The sequence below is a fragment of the Bos mutus genome, chromosome 5 (genome assembly GCF_027580195.1).
Source record: "Bos mutus isolate GX-2022 chromosome 5, NWIPB_WYAK_1.1, whole genome shotgun sequence".
Lineage (NCBI taxonomy): Eukaryota > Metazoa > Chordata > Mammalia > Artiodactyla > Bovidae > Bos > Bos mutus.
The window spans coordinates 49,158,276-49,176,404 of record NC_091621.1 but is presented as its reverse complement, the minus strand read 5'-3'; the positions used below and the strand labels follow the sequence as shown (position 1 = coordinate 49,176,404).

General features: G+C 44.2%; 1 protein-coding gene across 1 annotated transcript in view; it reads right to left on the bottom strand.

Moving 5' to 3' along the window:
* UBE2N (ubiquitin conjugating enzyme E2 N) overlaps positions 1 to 3,945 on the bottom strand; it is a 40,350-nt gene extending 36,405 nt beyond the window's left edge. The window contains exon 1 of the mRNA XM_005889068.3: positions 3,788 to 3,945. Coding sequence (XP_005889130.1) covers positions 3,788 to 3,817 — 30 coding nt within the window. The 5' untranslated portion in view covers positions 3,818 to 3,945. The remainder of the gene's footprint in view (positions 1 to 3,787) is intronic.
* Positions 3,946 to 18,129: the final 14,184 nt, after the last annotated feature.

Sequence of the window (18,129 nt, the reverse complement as noted above, 5' to 3'; positions counted from 1 at the left end):
TCATTCAATCAGTATTTCAAAGTCTAGGCATTAGATCTGTAGATGTGTTGGAGGGATCTGAGCAAACTCCTGCCTTCATGGAGTTTCATGGAGACGGAGAAGGCAATGGCACCCCACTCCAGTACTCTTGCCTGGAAAATCCCACGGATGGAGGAGCCTGGTAGGCTGCGGTCCATGGGGCCGCTAAGAGTTGGACACAACTGAGCGACTTTACTTTCACTTTCCACTTTCATGCATTGGAGAAGGAAATGGCAACCCACTCCAGTGTTCTTGCCTGGAGAATCCCAGGGACAGGGGAGCCTGGTGGGCTGCCGTCTATGGGGCTGCACAGAGTTGGACACGACTGAAGCGACTTAGCAGCAGCAGAAGAGACAAAGAGGAAACTTTGAGTAATGATGAGTGCTACACAGGAAAGAGGGAAACAGGGGATAAAGAGCAATTACTGGGGAGGAAATGGCACCCCACTGCAGTACTCTTGCCTGGAAAATCCCATGGATGGAGGAGCCTGGTAGGCTGCAGTCCATGGGGTTGCTAAGAGTCGGACACTACTGAGCGACTTCACTTTCCCTTTTCACTTTCATGCATTGGAGAAGGAAATGGCAACCCACTCCAGTGTTCTTGCCTGGAGAATCCCAGGGACAGGGGAGCCTGGTGGGATTCCATCTATGGGGTCACACAGAGTTCGACACGACTGAAGCGACTTAGCAGCAGCAGCAGCACGGGGGAGGGGGGAGGACCCAGTTTTAGGACAGTTTAGGTAAACCTCTCTGAGGACAGGACATGTAAGTCGAGAACCGAGTAATACGGCAAAGTAAGCAATGGGATAAACAGAAGGAAAGCCCTGTGACTGAACATGCAGAGCCTCTTACTGTTCAGGGTACAGCAAAGCAGCAGGATGGCTGCAACGGGGTGACCCAAGGAGAGAAATGCAGGACATGGTCTCAGAGGGAGGTAGATCCCAGATGCATGGAGAGCCTTGTAGCTAGGAGGAAACACAATGAAAAACCTCTGCGGAGTTCTGAGTGGGAGAATGACTAGATTTATATTTTTAAAAGTAACACTAGCTGCTGTTTAAAAGATCAATACAGTAGGCCAGGCAACAAATGATGGAACTGAATAGTGGTTTCAGAGAGAGGAAAACATATCTGATTCAGGAGTGGGTGTGGGTGTGTATGTGTGTGTTAGTCACTCAGTCATGTCCAACTCTTTGCAATCCCATGGACTGTAGCCCACCAGGCTTCTCCATCCATGGGGTTTTCCAGGCAAGAATACTGGAGTGGGTTGCCATTTCCTTCTCCAGCGGATCTTCCCAACCCAAGGATCAAACCCAGGTCTCCCACATTGCAGACAGACTCTTTACTATCTGAGATTTGAAAAATAGAGCCTACAGAATTTGCTGCTGGATAAGAAATGGGAATTTAACTGTAATAGCAACTGGGTGAAGAGTAATTTAAAAAATCATCTTTATGTGTATAGTTACAGTTGTTAAGGTACTTTTACATGTATTATGTCATTTCACAATAACAAGAGGCAGGGGAAGGTCACACTGGGTCAAGATCCAAGTTCTGCCTCCTCTGCCAGCCTTGAAAAGCCCTAGGAAAAGTCCTTTGAATGGGTTTCTAGGCCCTAAAACATGTATCGTTCACTTCACAAGATTTCTGCAGGTACCAAATGGTTGAAGTCTTTTGCAAATGTAAATAATGCCCTTTTTGAGGCAGAAAGCATCACACTGGCCAATGAGAGACACTATGTTCCCATCATTCAGGACAGCAGTGCTACCCCACTGCCACCACCATTATATTCCACATAGAACCCTGTATTGTAGTTGACAGAAAACAGGCAAACTTCTTAATTCTGATATAAAAAATAAAAGCCTACATAATATAAGCATGGTTCAATCCATCCTAGAAACAGGAGAAAACAGTTCCTTTTGCTATAAATGGCATTGAAGTAAAACCACCTCTTGCAAGATAAAATCCAAACCAAGGAAACTTTCACTAGAGATGTTATCTCAAGCCTTCAACTTATTGCTTCAAGTCCTATCTGTAAGTTCATATACAAAGTCCCACAGAATTTATTTTTCCCATCCAAGGCTTTCATATTATTGCAGAATATATCCAACCTTAAGCAAAAATGGAAAAATATATGTAAAGTATTTAGTTCATTATGTATTTTTGAGAGTTATCTTGAATGTCAATGTGTACTGTGTACCTATTCGATAACCTGAATAACAGTAAATAAAAATCCAAGGATATTTTGTGTATAACCCTATCCTCCATCCCTCATATTCAACTGGAGCCTCCATAAACATGACCATTGCGGCCATGCGATTATATTACATATAAAACCACATCGTAAGTACCCTCCAAAGCACACAGCCATTAAACTGCCTTGGACAGAGTCAAAGACAAATCCTTAATACAACAAATGAAGGTTTGTTTTATGCAACACTACGAAGGGTCGTATCATTCAGACTCCAGAGCACAATGACAATCTGTCCTACTTCTGTACTTTCTAGTAAGACTTTCTACCTTACAAAACACGTCGTATTTCTCTAAATCAAGAACCTTTAGGTCAGAGACACCCCATCTCAGATATATTTCACTGCAACTGCAGGAACACTACACAAATACATCATCCTTCAACAGGCCTATCACTTCACTTAGCTTGCATCTTCCCCCAAACTTTAACGACAAGTTAAATACACGTTCACCAGGTTATAGCCAGCAAATGTTTTTGCAATTTAGGCACTTGAACTCGCATAGTGAGCAACACAGAGGTTCAACTAATTTCCTTCATTAAAAATGACCAAAAATTCTCAAGGTTTTGTCTTCGTGGACTTCAAGGAACATTTCACATCTGAGCATTTGATGTTTCTGTAAAGAACTTACAAAACCAAGATGAATTTTCTACGGTTCTATTCGTACTTGTCAAAGTATATATTCATAAGAAACCAAAAAACGATTTTTAAAAAGTGTAGGAAATCCAGAGGCCAAAATTTCACAAGGTCCCCCATACCTCTCTCCCCCAATTCCCGCCCGGTCTCGCGTTAAAACTATTTCCTCCAAACAGAAACAGCTCTCGAAGAGTTTGCCAAGCAGAGTAAAATCACTTCGCTGAGATAACGAACGGAAACGCATTTAAAGCAGAGGAGATCGCGGAAGCGAGGGCGGTGGGGCGCGGAGCCCCCAAGTCCCTGGACCCCAGCAGCAAGGGGCGAGCATGTGCCGGGCGCTGCAGGACTCGCGGCCCTCCCGGAGCCGCCTCCTGAGGCACAGGGCCCCGCCCGGCCTCACCCTCCCGGTTCATTCATTCTGAACCTGCGACTACCGCACCCCTGCACTCCCGCCCCGGCCGAGACTGGGCTCCGAGGCCGAGTGACCGCGTCGGGCCACAACCCCTGCCCGGAGTCCGGGCCCCGCCGAGATTCCCGCGCGCCCGCGGCCTCTATTCTGGGGTGGTCCGAGAGGCCGCGGAGGCCCGCGCCCAAAACCAGAGTCCCGCAACACCGCAGCCCCACCCTCCGCCTAGGCGCGGGCCAGGCCTTCCCCGCTCGCGGGGGAGCCTCCTGGGGGCCCCCGATCGCCGCCACCCGGCTGCCCCACTGCGGCCGGAAGTCTCCCCGGCGCCCCCTCCCCAGCACCCGACTTCCCTCGCCGCCGCATCCAAATCCTCTCCGCGCTGCCTCGGGCCTCCTGCCGCGGGCCGCGGGCCGGAGAAAGCGAGGGGCCGAGCCGCCCGGTACGCCGACAGGGCAAGAACAGAGGCGGGAGGCCCAGGCGGTTACCTTGATAATCCTGCGGGGCAGCCCGGCCATCTTGTCAGATCCCGAGTTCGGCCTCTGGTCTCGTCTCCGGCTCCGCTCGCCTCACGCACGAGTGGAAGTCCCAGGCTCCACTTCCGGGGGACGTTGCCGCGCCCGCCTCCGCTGCCGCCGCCGCCAAGGCCCCTCGGGAAATGTAGTTCCTGCTCGGGCGCGGGCGGGCTTCCCTCGGACCTGGCCCCCTCCCCCGCGTTCCCCGCCCCAACCCCGGCCTCGGGGTGGCGGAAGTGACGCGCCTCGGCGGGGCAGGGACTTGGGGGAGGCGGCACGGGGCGGCGCGGAGCTCCGGCGCTCGTGGCCGATCCTGCCGCTCGCTGGTGGCACTGAGTGGTCCGCGCCCCGCAGGCCTCTTATCCGCGGCCACGCCCGCGCCACTGGGCGACGTAACAGAGGCCTGGCCGCCGACGTAGCCCATTCATCCGTTCGTTGGCTCTTTCAACGTTACTGCATTGCGCGCGGTCTGGGCTGGCGGTGGGCAAAAGACAGGTCAAACTGATCGCGGGCTCCTTCCTCAAAGGGAAGCGAAACACCGAAACTCCCAAGTAGGGTCTCTAAAGTTTTCCAGTGAAACTCTAGCCAGAATTTTGGTGCCTAAATTTTGCATAAGTCGAGCCTTTTCGGTACACCCCTTAGTCCTAGGAAAGCTAAAAGAAAAGGATTTGGAGAGAGTTGGGGGCGGGGAATAAGAATGGTTTCTGAATGCCTGGCCCTAGCGGTTGACTTGCCGATTGAATCGCTGGAGGAATGACCTAGGAGTGGAGGATTAGAGAGTAATCCCTAAAAGAAGGATTACCCTTAGAGTGCTGGGATGCTAAAGGATTAAAGTGAGGGTACCCGAAAATCGGATTGTTGGGGAACCATTTCGTAACACCCTGATGATTGATTGCTTGCTATGTGATGGACTTTATGCGGTATTATTTTACTTTCTCATCATAGCAACCTTAAGGTGCTTCCTCCACTTTACAAATGAGGCTCAGAGACATTCCCTTTTCCCCAGGTTGTGTGGGAAGTTTCGTTCCGAGGCAGATCTGCCAAAACATGGACCCCTTAACTACTTAGCTACGGAATTTCCTCGCCCAGTAGCACAGACAGTAGACGGTAACTTAATAAGTGTCCGGTGCTGTGTTAGTGGATGAGGATACAAAGAGGCTGACCCTGCCTCCCAAGAACTGAAGAGTACAGTGGAGAATAGAGACAAGTCAACAATTACAATTCAGTGCGTTAAGGGACATAGTAGAGGTTCCTTCAAGATGTTATTTGAACACAGAGAGGCGTTAATTGCTTGAGAAGTCAGAGAAGGCTCCTCAAAGGAGAAGTGGCATCCTTAAGGATGAAGAAGAATCTGACTTGGTCAGGGGAGCATGCCAGGCCTAGAAAGCCTGCGAACTGCATTGAGCTGTAAGAAAAAAAAAAAAAAAATTAGTGCATTAAAGAATAGAGAATATGAATGCAAGAAACCTAGTAAGAATAACAAGAGAAAATGTCATTAGCGTGATGCTAAATGATTACATGGACTATCTCATTTAATGATAAAGTGTATAAGGTAGGCTGTCTTATTACTGTTGTTTTTTAGATGAGAAACCAAGCCTCAGAGGCAGTAATGAGAACTTTGAATATCTAGAACTCTGAAATGAGTAGTTCTGTCATTAGAAGAATTTGGGAAAGTAAATGACACTGGACAGAGATACTGGCAGAATATTTCAGAGAGGTCCAGGAACCCACCTTGATAGGAAGAAAGGCAGAGTGAATATGGGATTAGAAGGGTTCTAGTCCAGTTATCTAGTGCATAAAAAATCAGCTTCAATTTAGTGCTGAAAAGGACAATAATCATTTATTTAGTTCTTGAATCTGCAATTTGGGCAGGGCTTGGCAGGGAAGGCACATCTCTCTACATGCTGTGTCAGCTTGGGTAGCTTGACTGAACCAGAAGCACTTCCAGGGTGGCTCACACAGCAGGCAAGTTGGTACGAGCTGTTAGTCCTGCTCCAAATGGGCCTCTCCCTGGAAAAACCTGGGCTTCCTCACTGCCTGGTGGCTGGGTTCCAAGAACAAGTGTTCTAGCAGGCAAAAGTGGAAGCTGAATCGCCTTTTTTTTTGACCTAGCCTTGGAAATCAGGTAGCATCACTCCCGCCATAATCTACTCATTGACTTCTCGTCATAAAAACCCACCCAGTTTGAAAGCTAGGGGACATGGTCCCCCTCTCTTCAAAGAAGAACGGCATATTCTAGAAACTAGCAGGGTATACATATGATAGAAAATACGACTGTGGCCAACTTTGAGAAACACAAACTGCCACAGGTATATTTGTCACAACGTGTTTACAAGCCACCTGCCTTAGAATCATCCACAACGCTGGTTAAAATAGCATTCCGGGAGCCCTTTTCCAGAGATGCTAATTTTCTAGGTCAGTGCTGAGGCCTGGAACTCTGCATGTAAACATCGTGGGTAATGTTGATAGATCCTAAAATTTGAGAATGAAAGATTTTGAATAAACAGCAAAAATGTTGCCAGTGACTTCTTTTGACTATTCTGTATCAGAATGGATAATGAGAGTCATGGAGATTAAGAGTGAGGGCACTGAAGCCCCACCTAGATTTGAAAACAATTTGCTTGTCTGATCTTTGCTTCACCTAGAAGGTGTACTTCATGTGCTTATTGTGAAAGTTCAGTGATATACAAATATACATATTAAGTACTTAGAACACTTCATAACATATAGGGCTATTATTTTTGTAGTCTTGATGAGGACCGTGTATAGTTTTCTATAGGAAAGCAGGTTTTTTTGTAAAGCACTTTAAGCAACTAGCTCTTTTGTATTTTTGGCTGTGCTGGGTCTTCACTGCTGCGTGCAGCCTTTCTCTAGTTGCATTGCTTGGGCTTCTTATTGCCATGGCTTCTCTTGTTGCTTTGACACAGGTTCTAGACACAGGCTCAGTATTTGTGATGCACCGACTTAGTTGCCCAGCAGCACGTGGGATCTTAGTTCTCAAACCAGGGATCAAACCCGTGTCCAGATTCCTAACCACTGGACCACCAGGGTAGCCCAGGAAACCAGTTCTTTTAAAACTTGTCAGTATAGCTTGTTTGGCCAAGATAGGTTTGATGGCATGAAATTCTCTTAGATAAATATTATATATATAAAATATAATACCCCAGTGGCTCAGCAGCAAAGAATCTGCCTGCAATGCAAGAGACACAGGAGACAATTCCTGGGTCTGAAGGATTCCCTGGAGAGGGCATGGCAAATGGCAACCCACTCCAGTATTCTTGCCTGGAGAATCCCATGTACAGAGGAGCCTGGTGGGCTACAGTCCACAGGGTCACAAAGAGTTGGACACGACTGAAGCTTCTTAGCATGAATGCATATATACATATATGTATATATATATTTGTATATAAATGTCTTTACCCTTTTTTTTCCCCTTTGAGAACAGCTCACACTATACTCATCTGGAAAATAAACTCCAAACTTCTGATTTATGTAAGTCCTGTAGAACAGGATATATTTTAGAAGGACAGGTTGCCACAGGGCTGAGATGCAGTGTTTATTCTCAGCTTAGAAAGCTGGTTAAGAATCTTACTATAGCCATAAAATACAGAAAAAATAAAATAAGGATATCTGCAAAACAGCCGGAGAACAATAGTAAAACAGACTTTTACTCTATGATAGACAGGGAAGCCTGGCATGCTGTATTCCACGAGGTCGCAAAGAGTTGGACAGGACTGAGCGACTGAACTGAACTAAACTGAACCTTTGGATTTTGAATGTGTTACCTATTCCAAACATAAAATAATCCAATTCACTAATTTCAAGCGTCTAAAAGGTGTTCAAAGTTCTTTACATGCTGTCCAAGAATGATATCACAGGGACTTCCCAGGTGGTTCAGTGGTTGAGAAGCTGCCTTGCAATGCAGGGGACATAGGTTCTATTCCTGCTTGCAGAACTAAGATCCTACATGCCAAGGAGCAACTAAGCCCATGCGCCACAACTAGTGAGCCCCTGAGCCACAACTAGAGAGACTAGCCCCTGAGCCACAACTAGAGAGACTAGCAGCGAAATATCCCACATGGTGCAACAAATATCTTTCGTGCTGCAGCTAAGACCTGATATAGCCAAATAAATATATACATAAAAAAGAATGATATACAACTAAAGAAAAAAAAAGGAAAACTAATTTTAAAAAAAGAAAGAGAATGATATCATGTACTCAAAATTCAAAAAATGCCAGTCCATAGTATTGAATAAATAAGAACAACCAAATAGCCTCACTAAAGTGAACAGTGCTAGGCAGAACTCTTAGCTAGTTAGTCTTTTTTTGGCTCTTCATCAGACCTTCTTCTTGTCCAGTTTTTTTTTTTTTTTATATATATATATATATTTTTTCCCCAGGCTCTGCTCCTTTCAGAACTCAAACTCCAAGGGCCTTTGCACTATAATACAGGGAAGAGGGCCTAAGAATGCTGTGTTGGAGAATTTAGAGGACTCCTGTTCTACTGAAATTCTTACTCCTCAAAATACTATTTTAGTGCTTCCTGTTCCTTCCCCACCCCTCCCACCGATATTTCAGACATTCACTGCAGCCTGCTAAGTCAGTCGTGTCTGACTCTTTGTGACCCATGTAGCTCACCAGGTTCCTCTGTCCACGGAATTTTCCAGGCAAGAATACTGAAGTGGGTTGCCATAATAGCAGAAACATATGTACTATCTACCCTGCAGGTAATGTCTTAGGACATTTATACCTGAGCTCCTCAGAGTCATGGATCTTCTCTATCTTGGGCATCTCTGGATCCCTGGGACCTAGCTCAGGGCTAGATCTGCATCAGACCTCCCAAAAAGAACTGGTCAAGGAAATTAATCCATGAGTTCAGGTTGAAGATAAGCACCTGTTTGAGAACAGCTGCCTAAATTCCTCATCCATAAGTGATTGCTTACAGAAAACACAGGATATTGATGTTCATCCCTAAACTTTTCAAGTTGACTTCCTGGAGGACAACAGAGTTGTTTTGTTTTGTTTTTTCTTTCACAAACTGTCTCATGCTTTTTAAAGACAGAGTAGATCAGTTTGGAAAATGATAGATCGGTCACCTTTAACAGAGGTCCTGTTTCCATTATGAGCAATAGTCTTCATGCAGAACTATTTGTTGGCAATACACTTTTTGTTTCTTAACGAATAAGAAAACTGTTTCGTGGGCGATCAAGACAGAAGTATCTGTGAGAAGAGGGTTCGTGAACACTGACTCGGGGAGGAAGTGGGTGGGGGAGGAAGAAATGGCTGCACACTGATTTTAGAAAAAAAAAAAAACAAACCCTGCCGGTTCATATTCGTGACTTCAACATAAATAGCTGAGCACTTACAAAGTGTTAGCCCACACAATGCCAGCCTGTGAGAAGGAACCCAGTGAGGTCACCCAGGGTCATAGGAGCACTATCTCAAGGTGGAAAGACTCTGGAAAGATGAGACCTAAGAGGATCAGGGTAATAAGACTGGCCTTTTTTTCACCACCTGATGCTTTACCAAGCATTTTTGAATGCCATCTTACCCACAGGAAGCTTTAAGTGCATGCACCCCTGGAGACATTAGCCCCTCGTTAATTCTGGATGAAGGAGGGTATTCCTCTCTTTGGGCCAGTTCCCAGTGGAAACAAGATTCCAGAGGATGGTGACTCGAGGGTTGGCCAGAAGCCTGACTGGAACGGGAGCTCTGAGAGCAAGGCTTTTCCCCGGGCCTCCGTGCGTCACTCTTCCAGGTTCCCCAGAGAATAGTTGCCCAAGATGACTCCACCTGTGAGCGCTTACTCAGCCTACCCAGCCTAAGCTCTTTCCCCACATCTTCTCCCCTGGTGTGCCCTGCCCAGGCTTCTCGTCAGAACACTCCCATCACCTTTCTTCCTCCACCCATCACTGATCTCTCTCCAGTCCTACTGACGTCTCAAATGCTTCTCACTCGTGTCTCTCTCTTTCTGCAGAAAACTGCTGGCCTGCTTCCAGCATGATTAGAAGTGTTTTGAAAACTTTGTTTTGCTTTCCAGTACAATGATTTGGGTTGTAATATACTCTAAAGCAGAGGTTTTCAAACTTTGGAGTGCTAATCACCTCAGGGGCTGGTGAAACACACAGGTGCAGGAGCCCCGCCCAAGATCTTGAGTGCAAGTCACAGGCGCCTGTGATTTTAACAAGCTCCCTGGATACCACTGAGAGGTCCAAAGCTGTCCAGTATTATCTGATCTGCTCCAGAAAGCAAAACAGTTATAAGACCAACCTTGATTTATACTTCTCTTGTTCCTGTTTTTCTAATTCCTTTTGGTCCAATACCCATATCTTTCCTCTTATCTGTTCTAATTCACTTGGTTCAAGTGTTAGATATTCCAGATTGTTGGGTTTTAAGGTGGTCCAGGTGTTCAGTATTCCAGATTGTTGGGTTTTGAGGAAGCCAATAAATAAAACCTAACTTAGGTTCCTGAAATTATAACCCATTGAAAGAGATGGAGACCAAAACATTGCCTTCATTACTAGTAAAGTTAATGGAAGAAAACAACTCTAAGTCTGCAGTACTTTGAGCTTATTAATAGTTCCCCAACCTGCTTCCCACTTGCAGGCGTAGCCACCCAATTGTTTAGTACCGTCAGGCAACTGCAGGCCCCTTAAACCAAGACAGAGGAGGTGGGCAGGCATAAGAACAGAAGACAGGCTGGGGGGAAAGAAAGGAAGAAGAGAAAGAAAGGAGGAAGAAAGAGAGAAGGAGAAAGGAAAACCAGAGGGGAAAAGGAGGGAGGTACAGAAAGAGAAGCGGGAAAGAGACAGCTGAGAGGACCCAGTTCTTTATTTTAAATTCACCAATTAGAAAACTTACTCCTGTTACCTTCTAATCACAAAACCAACTGACATTTTCTTAACCTCCTGCTTGCTTTCTATCTCGGCTCCCCAAAGGCAACCTCAGCCCACAGTCGGGACGATCTCATCATCGCTCTGAAAATCCCGTGATCCATCATACCTGTGTTCTATCATTTTCACACCTTGTTGCCTTGTCACTGATGTCATGTTGCCTTTTTACCCACCCATGTTCTTACTTGCTATGTGTCTAGCAGCACGTATCACCTCTTCCTGCTTTCCTTCATTCTCTACCTATTACGACGTATTAGGTCCACCCTAGGAACTGTTTTTTTTTTTTTTTTTTTTATGAGCAAGATAGAGGACTTGCCTGGCGGGCCAGTGGTTAAGCCTCTGTGCTTCCACTGAGATGGTGCGTGTTCAATCCCTGGTTGGGGCACTAAGATCCCACATGCCCAGGGTTTCTGGGTGCAGGCATAGAAATTGACTCCAACTAACAGATAAGGAATTTATTGGGAGGACATCTGGTGGTTCATATGGTCACAGGGAAGGCTGCAGACCAGGCTCAAAATACAAAGGGTGCTGACATTCCAGAGCTGCACAAGGACGGGAACCTGGGCACTCACTCACCAGTTTCCTGTTGGGCGCTTCTCCCATGCCCTCCTCCGCGTGTGGTGCTCCTGAGTCCAGAGCTTCTCAGATTCAGATGCCCATTTCTGACCAGGGTGGGCTGATGTGTATGGGAGACTTGGATCTAATTGCACCTTATACTGACTTTCAAATATTATCAGCGTTCAGCCCTTTCCTCACCCCCTCTTCCTGAATAGGTGGTGACACCAGTTGTTTGAGACTTGGTCTGCTCAATCAGGTGCCATTCTTGCATCTCTTGCCATTCACCTCTGTTTTGTTGTTTGAGTATAATTTTGGAAAGTAGAGGACAAAAACATCTTTATACCAATAAGAGCATTTTTGGTGTTTTTGAGGTAGCTTTACTGCACAAGGAGATTATCCATAGATTAGTTTAAGTAGCATTGTTTTAATTAACATTCAATTTACTGAAATGAGAGTAAAGTCTAGTTTTTCCTTAAGTTCAATTTACAAATATTATTCTGCTTATTAGACTAGCAACTAAAATAAAACTCTTTTAAGGAAACTTTCCATAAAAGAAAATTAAATACCTACATTTGAACTTTTAAGTTGCACCTGTAAATTTAACATACTCAATTTTCTTGTGCAGCCCTTCAATTTTCGGATAGGTAAACATTCCCAAACATCTAAATAATTCTTATAAATTAAAAACAATTTAAATACAGTGAATCATCTATTAAGTATTCTAACACTGCTTCCAAACAATATAATTATTTCACACTTTTCAACATAGAATCATAAGCCTAGATCAGTCACCTAATGAAAAGTTCAAATTGGAATCACAATTTACGGAAAACACAAGAGACTTGGGAACATGTTAAAGTTTGCTCCAAGATGTACTCACCAAAACCCAGATTGTGGGAATCTCTACCAGACAAACACTTTGTTTCTTTACCAGAGAAGTGCAAGGAAAAAAGAGAAAGACAAATGGGGAAGGAACTCTTAAATGAAAGGGACTTAAAACCTGATATTAAGCAATTGAAAAGTGTGGATCTAATTTGGATCTGATCAAACAAGCAAACTCAATAGAAAATATGACATTCATGAACCATTTGGAAAGTTGCATGTTGAACCCACCTGCCAATGCAGGAGACAGAAGAGATGTGGGTTCGATCCCTGGAGGTAGGGAAGATTCCCCTGGAGGAGGGCATGGCAATCCACTCCAGTGTTCTTGCCTGGAGAATCTCATGGACAGAGGAGCCTGGCAGGCTACAGTCCATAGGGTCACAAAGAGTGGGACACAGCTGAAGTGACTTAGTAAACAGATGCACTGAGATATTTATAGATGAAATAATAGGCTACTTGAGATTTGCTTCAAAATAATGTAGGGAAAGGTACATGGTAGGAGCATAGATGAAACAAAATTGCCCATGAGCTGATAACTGTTGAAGCCAAATGAGGGGTGTGTGGTGGTTTGTTATACTTCTATTTCTAATTTTGTATGTGTTTGAAATTTTCTGTAATAAAAAGTTTTTAAAAATTAGAATCAAAGCTAATTTATCAGGCCACAAAGCAAATTTAATAGTCCAAATTCTCTTATATATTCTAAATACTTCAATATAAACACAGAAGATACTTGTTTGTGAATGTATTATGTTCTCAACCCTAACTGGAAAATAAACTACACGGTGGGTTTGATTCATTCATTTAATTATTTATTTTTGGTTGTGCTAGGTCTTCGTTTCATGGGCTTTTTCTAGATGCAATGAGTGGGTACTCCTTTCCGTTGTGGTGCACAGGCTTCTCATTGCAATGACTCCTCTTGTGGAACACAGGCTCTAGGGCATGCAAGCTCAGACCCTGTGGTGCTCGGGTTTAGTTGCTCAGTGGCATGTGGGATCCTCCCGGACCAGGGATCGAACCCTTGTCCCCTGCATTGGCAGGCAGCTTCCTATCCATGGTACCACCAGGGAAGTCCATAGGTGTGTTTGATTTATGTCATCATTTCTACACTTCGTTCCAAATTCTCTGAGGAGCTAAAAGTCACTCAAAAACTGAAGGAAACAAGTAACCCCCAAGTACCTTGGGGTAACCTACACAAGCAATTTGAGATGTCTTCTAGGCTGATTGTGAGGGTGAGGTCTGGAAGTGCAGTCTTCCAGGATCTTCTTCCACACGACCTGGAAGGAGAAGCAGAGCCCCCTCTTATGGTTGCCACCCATACCCTCCAAATGGAGTGTTACCTGAATTCATGTTACACCTATTACCTAATTTATCAGTGTGATGTGAGCCTCCAATCTCCTACCCAAGTTGTTTCACTTATTTGATTTCACTATTTGATTTATCAACATATTCAATGAAAGTATTACTGCTCAAAGCTATCCAGAATTCTTCTCCTATTCCATTAAAACTGGAGGATCATACTGTTTATATTTAAATAACATTAAATTGGATTACCAATCTCTGGCTTTACAGTCAGAGCACCAAAAACATGCCAAGGACACTTACTCTGACATGGTGCCAAGAACTTCCCTTTCACTTTTCCAAATCCACTCTTTCCCCTCATCCACTGTGTTCTCCTGGAAGTTAACCTGATTAGACAACGCTGCATGGAGGGGGTTCTTTCATCTCTGGTTTCTGTTTGGTTTGGGCCAATGACAAGCCCTTGCAGGAGATTGGAGAGGGAAAGGATAGAGAAGTCAGAGTAATTATTACCCTGGATTGTTCCTGGCAAGGTCACATCAGGCTGGCGATGCCCTTCAACAGCTGACAACTCTCCTCCAGGTAGCCAACTACAGGATTCTCTCCTGGAGTCTAGGAACTGCTCCCCCTGTTTATTCCTTCTGATCTGGAAGGAACAGCCAATAGTACCAAGCCTGGGTTATACTACTACTGCTCCGAGTGATTCCACTCATACCTCCTTAAAGAATTCCTCTGTAAATAAACTGCTCGGAATGATACCGGCTGAGTATGTCATTTGCTTTCTTCTGAGACTAAGTGATATACCAACTTAAAGCTAGAAATCATTATTTTCCATTTTAGACTAAGTCATTTTCTAAATTTTAATTGCATTCATTGGATTATTCCTGACAGTCAAAAGGGAAGGATTACATTTCAATGTCTAAGAAGTAGGTAATCTCTTTGGGTAAGATATTCATAAAAATTTATTACACAAGTATTTATTAACCACCTACAAGGTAAAATTATTGCTAGTACTGATTGAGTGCTTTACTATGTGTCAGGTACTTTGCAAAGCATTTGGGAAGACCCAAAGAAAATGGCAACCCACTCCAGTGTTCTTGCCTGGAGAATCCCAGGGATGGGGGACCCTGGTGGGCTGCCGTCTCTGGGGTCGCACAGAGTCGGACACGACTGAAGCGACTTAGCAGCAGCAGCAGCAGCAAAGGCACATTTGCTTACATCTCATTGTTATTGTTCAGTTGCTCATGTGTTCGACTCTTTTCGACCCCGCAGACTGCAGCACGTCAGGTTTCCCTGTCCTTCACCATCTCCCGGAGCTTGCTCAAACTCATGTCCATTGAGCCAGTGATGCCATACAACTATCTCATCCTCTGTCGACCCCTTCTCCTCCTGCCCTAAATCTTTCCCGGCATCAGGGTTTTTTCCAGTGAGTCAGCTCTTAGCATCAGGTGGCCAAAGTATTGGAGTTTCAGCTTCAGCATCAGTCCTTCCACTGAATATTCAGGACTGATTTCCTTTAGGGTTGACTGGTTTGATCTTCTTGCAGTCCAGGGGACTCCCAAGAGTCTTCTCCGACACCACAGTTTGAAAGCATCAGTTCTTTGGTGCTGAGCCTTCTTTATGGTCCAACTCTCACATCCATACATGACTACTGGAAAAACCATAGCTTTGGCTAGACAGACCTTTGTCAGCAAAGTAATGCCTCTGCTTTTCAATATGCTGTCTAGGTTTGTCATAGCTTTTCTTCTAAGGAGCAAGCGTCTTTTAATTCCATAGCTGCAGTCACCATGCACAGTGATTTTGGAGCCCCAAAAAATAGTCTGTTACTGTTTACATTGTTTCCGCATCTATTTGCCATGAAGTGATGGGACCAGATGCCATGATCTTAGATTTTTGAATGTTGAGTTTAAGCCAGCTTTTTCATTCTCCTCTTTCACTTTCTTCAAGAGGCTCTTTAGTTCTTCTTCACTTTCTGCCACAAGGGTGGTGTCATCTGCATATCTGAGGTTATTGATATTTCTCCCAGAAATCTGGGTTCCAGCTTGTGCTTCATCCAGATGGACATTTCTCATGATGTACTCTGCATATAAATCAAATAAGCAGGGTGACAATACACAGCCTTGTACTCCTTTCCCAATTTGGAACCAGTCTGTTGTTCCATGTCCAGTTCTAACTGTTGCTTCTTGACCTGTGTACATATGTCTCAGGAGGCAGGTTAGGTGGTCTGGTATTCCCATCTCTTGAAGAATTTTCCAGTTTGTTGTGAGCCACAGTCAAAGATTATAGCCAATGAAGTAGATGTTTTTTCTGGAATTCTCTTGCTTTTCAATGATGCAATGGATTTTGGCAATTTGACCTCTGGTTTGTCTGCCTTTTCTAAATCCAACTTGTACATCTGGAAGGTTTCAGTTCATGTACTGTTGAAGACTAGCTTGAAGGATTTTGAACATTACCTGGTCAGCATTTGAAATGAGTGCAATTCTATGGTAGTTTGAACATTGTTAGGCATTGCCTTTCTTTGGGATTGGAGTGAAAATTGACATTTTCCAGTCCTGTGGCCACTGCCGAATTTTTCAAATTTTCTGGCATATTGAGTGCAGCACTTCAACAGCATCATCTTTTAGGATTTGAAATAGCTCAGCTGGAATTCCATAACCTCCATTAGCCTTGTTGATACATAGTGATGCTTCCTTCCTACGGCCCACTTGACCGTGCACTCCAGGATGTCTGGCTGTAGGTGAGTGATCACACCATCATGGTTGTCTGGGTCATGAAGATCTTTTTTGTATCGTTCTTCTGTGTATCCTTGCTACCTCTTAATATCTTCTGCTTCTGTTCGGTCCATATATCTCATTGGCCAGCACTTAAGTCACATGACCACTCCTATGTTTGAAAGGGAGGCTGGGAAATGTAAATTTTAAAATTCAGAATAGATGTATACTCAGTCAAAGATTAGGGGTTCTATTAATATGGAGGAAAGGGAGAAAGAACTTAACAGTTTTTGGTGTAAATTTCTTATGGTTTCTGGTGGGATCATTTATCAATGCTATTAAACGTATGTAATTTAATATGATCATAACCATAGTTATATGTTTCACAGCATTTTTTCCAAGGCACTCAAGACAATGATAATAAATTACTTATACAATTATACATTTACTTTCTGCAGTTCCCACTTGATGTGAAATCTCTAAATACATAGACTGTTATTCAGGTGTTTGGTACATCTAATAAGTGCTCAGTAAATATTTGTAGAATGAATGAGTGCAGTAGAATAAATTTAAAATTTAGGAGTTGCATAAAAGCAACTAATAATGAAAAAACTTTATACTGTGAGAATCTCTGATCATCTAAATAAGTCCTGATGATCTCCAGGAGGCTTGCAGTTTGAAACTGACAATATTTAAGGTGTTTGTAGGAAAGATTTTCATGATACACAGGTAAGTGGAATAAAGGTATATTAGAAAAGATAGTCTAGGGTGCATGTATGTGTGTTTATTGATATATGTATGAATATATTAACAGTAATAAAAGAAAAACTAAACATAATGTGTTTGTGTGAAAGAGAGGGAGACTGAAGAAGAATCAGGCTGGCAGGTTCATGTCTCAGCTCCATTACTGGCCACAGGACTTTAAAACAGTACACATAATGTGTCTGATAACTGTTAGCTACTATCATAGTACAGATACACAAAAAGACAAAAAGTGCAAGATTACACATCAAAATGTTAGCATGTTGGAAATTAGTTTTAAAACTGCTGACACTGAACTCTACATTTATGAAACTCTTCCTGACACACTCTCAGACTGTGTATTATTGGTTTTCACACTGCCTCTCTCCGGCTGCTTATGAGAGGCCCTTGCTGGCTGTCCTCCTCCACCGGACCGCTAAACGTTGGAATTTCCTGGCTAGGTTCTGGGTACTTTTCTTTTTTTTTTCTACACTCACTCCTTATGTGCACAGGCCCATGGCTGGTTTCTTTTCTGGTCTCAGCTTTGTGAACCTTTCTTCGCCCCACTGAGCCTCCCTGTTGGTCAGTGGTTCCCACTCGGCTCACAGCCATTGAGACGTGTCCTGTGGAATCGTCTTTGATTCGTCTCTCTTCAGCTCTGCACAGTGAATGTTTGACGAGTCCATTGATCGTTCCTTCCAATCTGTTTCTCCTCCCTGTCTTCCCCTACAGCATAGTCCGGAAAGACATTATAGCGTGGCCTTTTCTTCCCTCTAAGATACAAGGCAAGGTTCAGGATTCTGCACGTCTTCCTCTCATAATAAATAACCAGCACCGTTCTCAAAACATAATGCTGGGCTTTTAGGTTGAAGGGTTGCCCCGCTTCCCCATGTCAAACGTTAAATCCAACGCCACTACTCCTTCAATGCTTCTCTGAAATGTCTCTTTCCGTAGGAAACCTAATTCATCCGAGGATGGATCTCAAGTTGCTCCGATTATTGGTATAAACTTAAAAAAGACAGTGTTTGTTACTTTCTTAAGGATATGACTGGGGAACAGTGAATTTGTTTTTGGAGATAGTGCTAGTAAACTTGCTGGCGAACTGCTGCAACTAAACCCGGGAGCAGGCTGGATGAATCCCCGCTCCACACCCGCCGTCGCCGCGCACCCCCAACCCCGGCACCATGGGCTCCTTCCGGCGGAGACTACATTTCCCAGAGTGCCCCGCGGGCC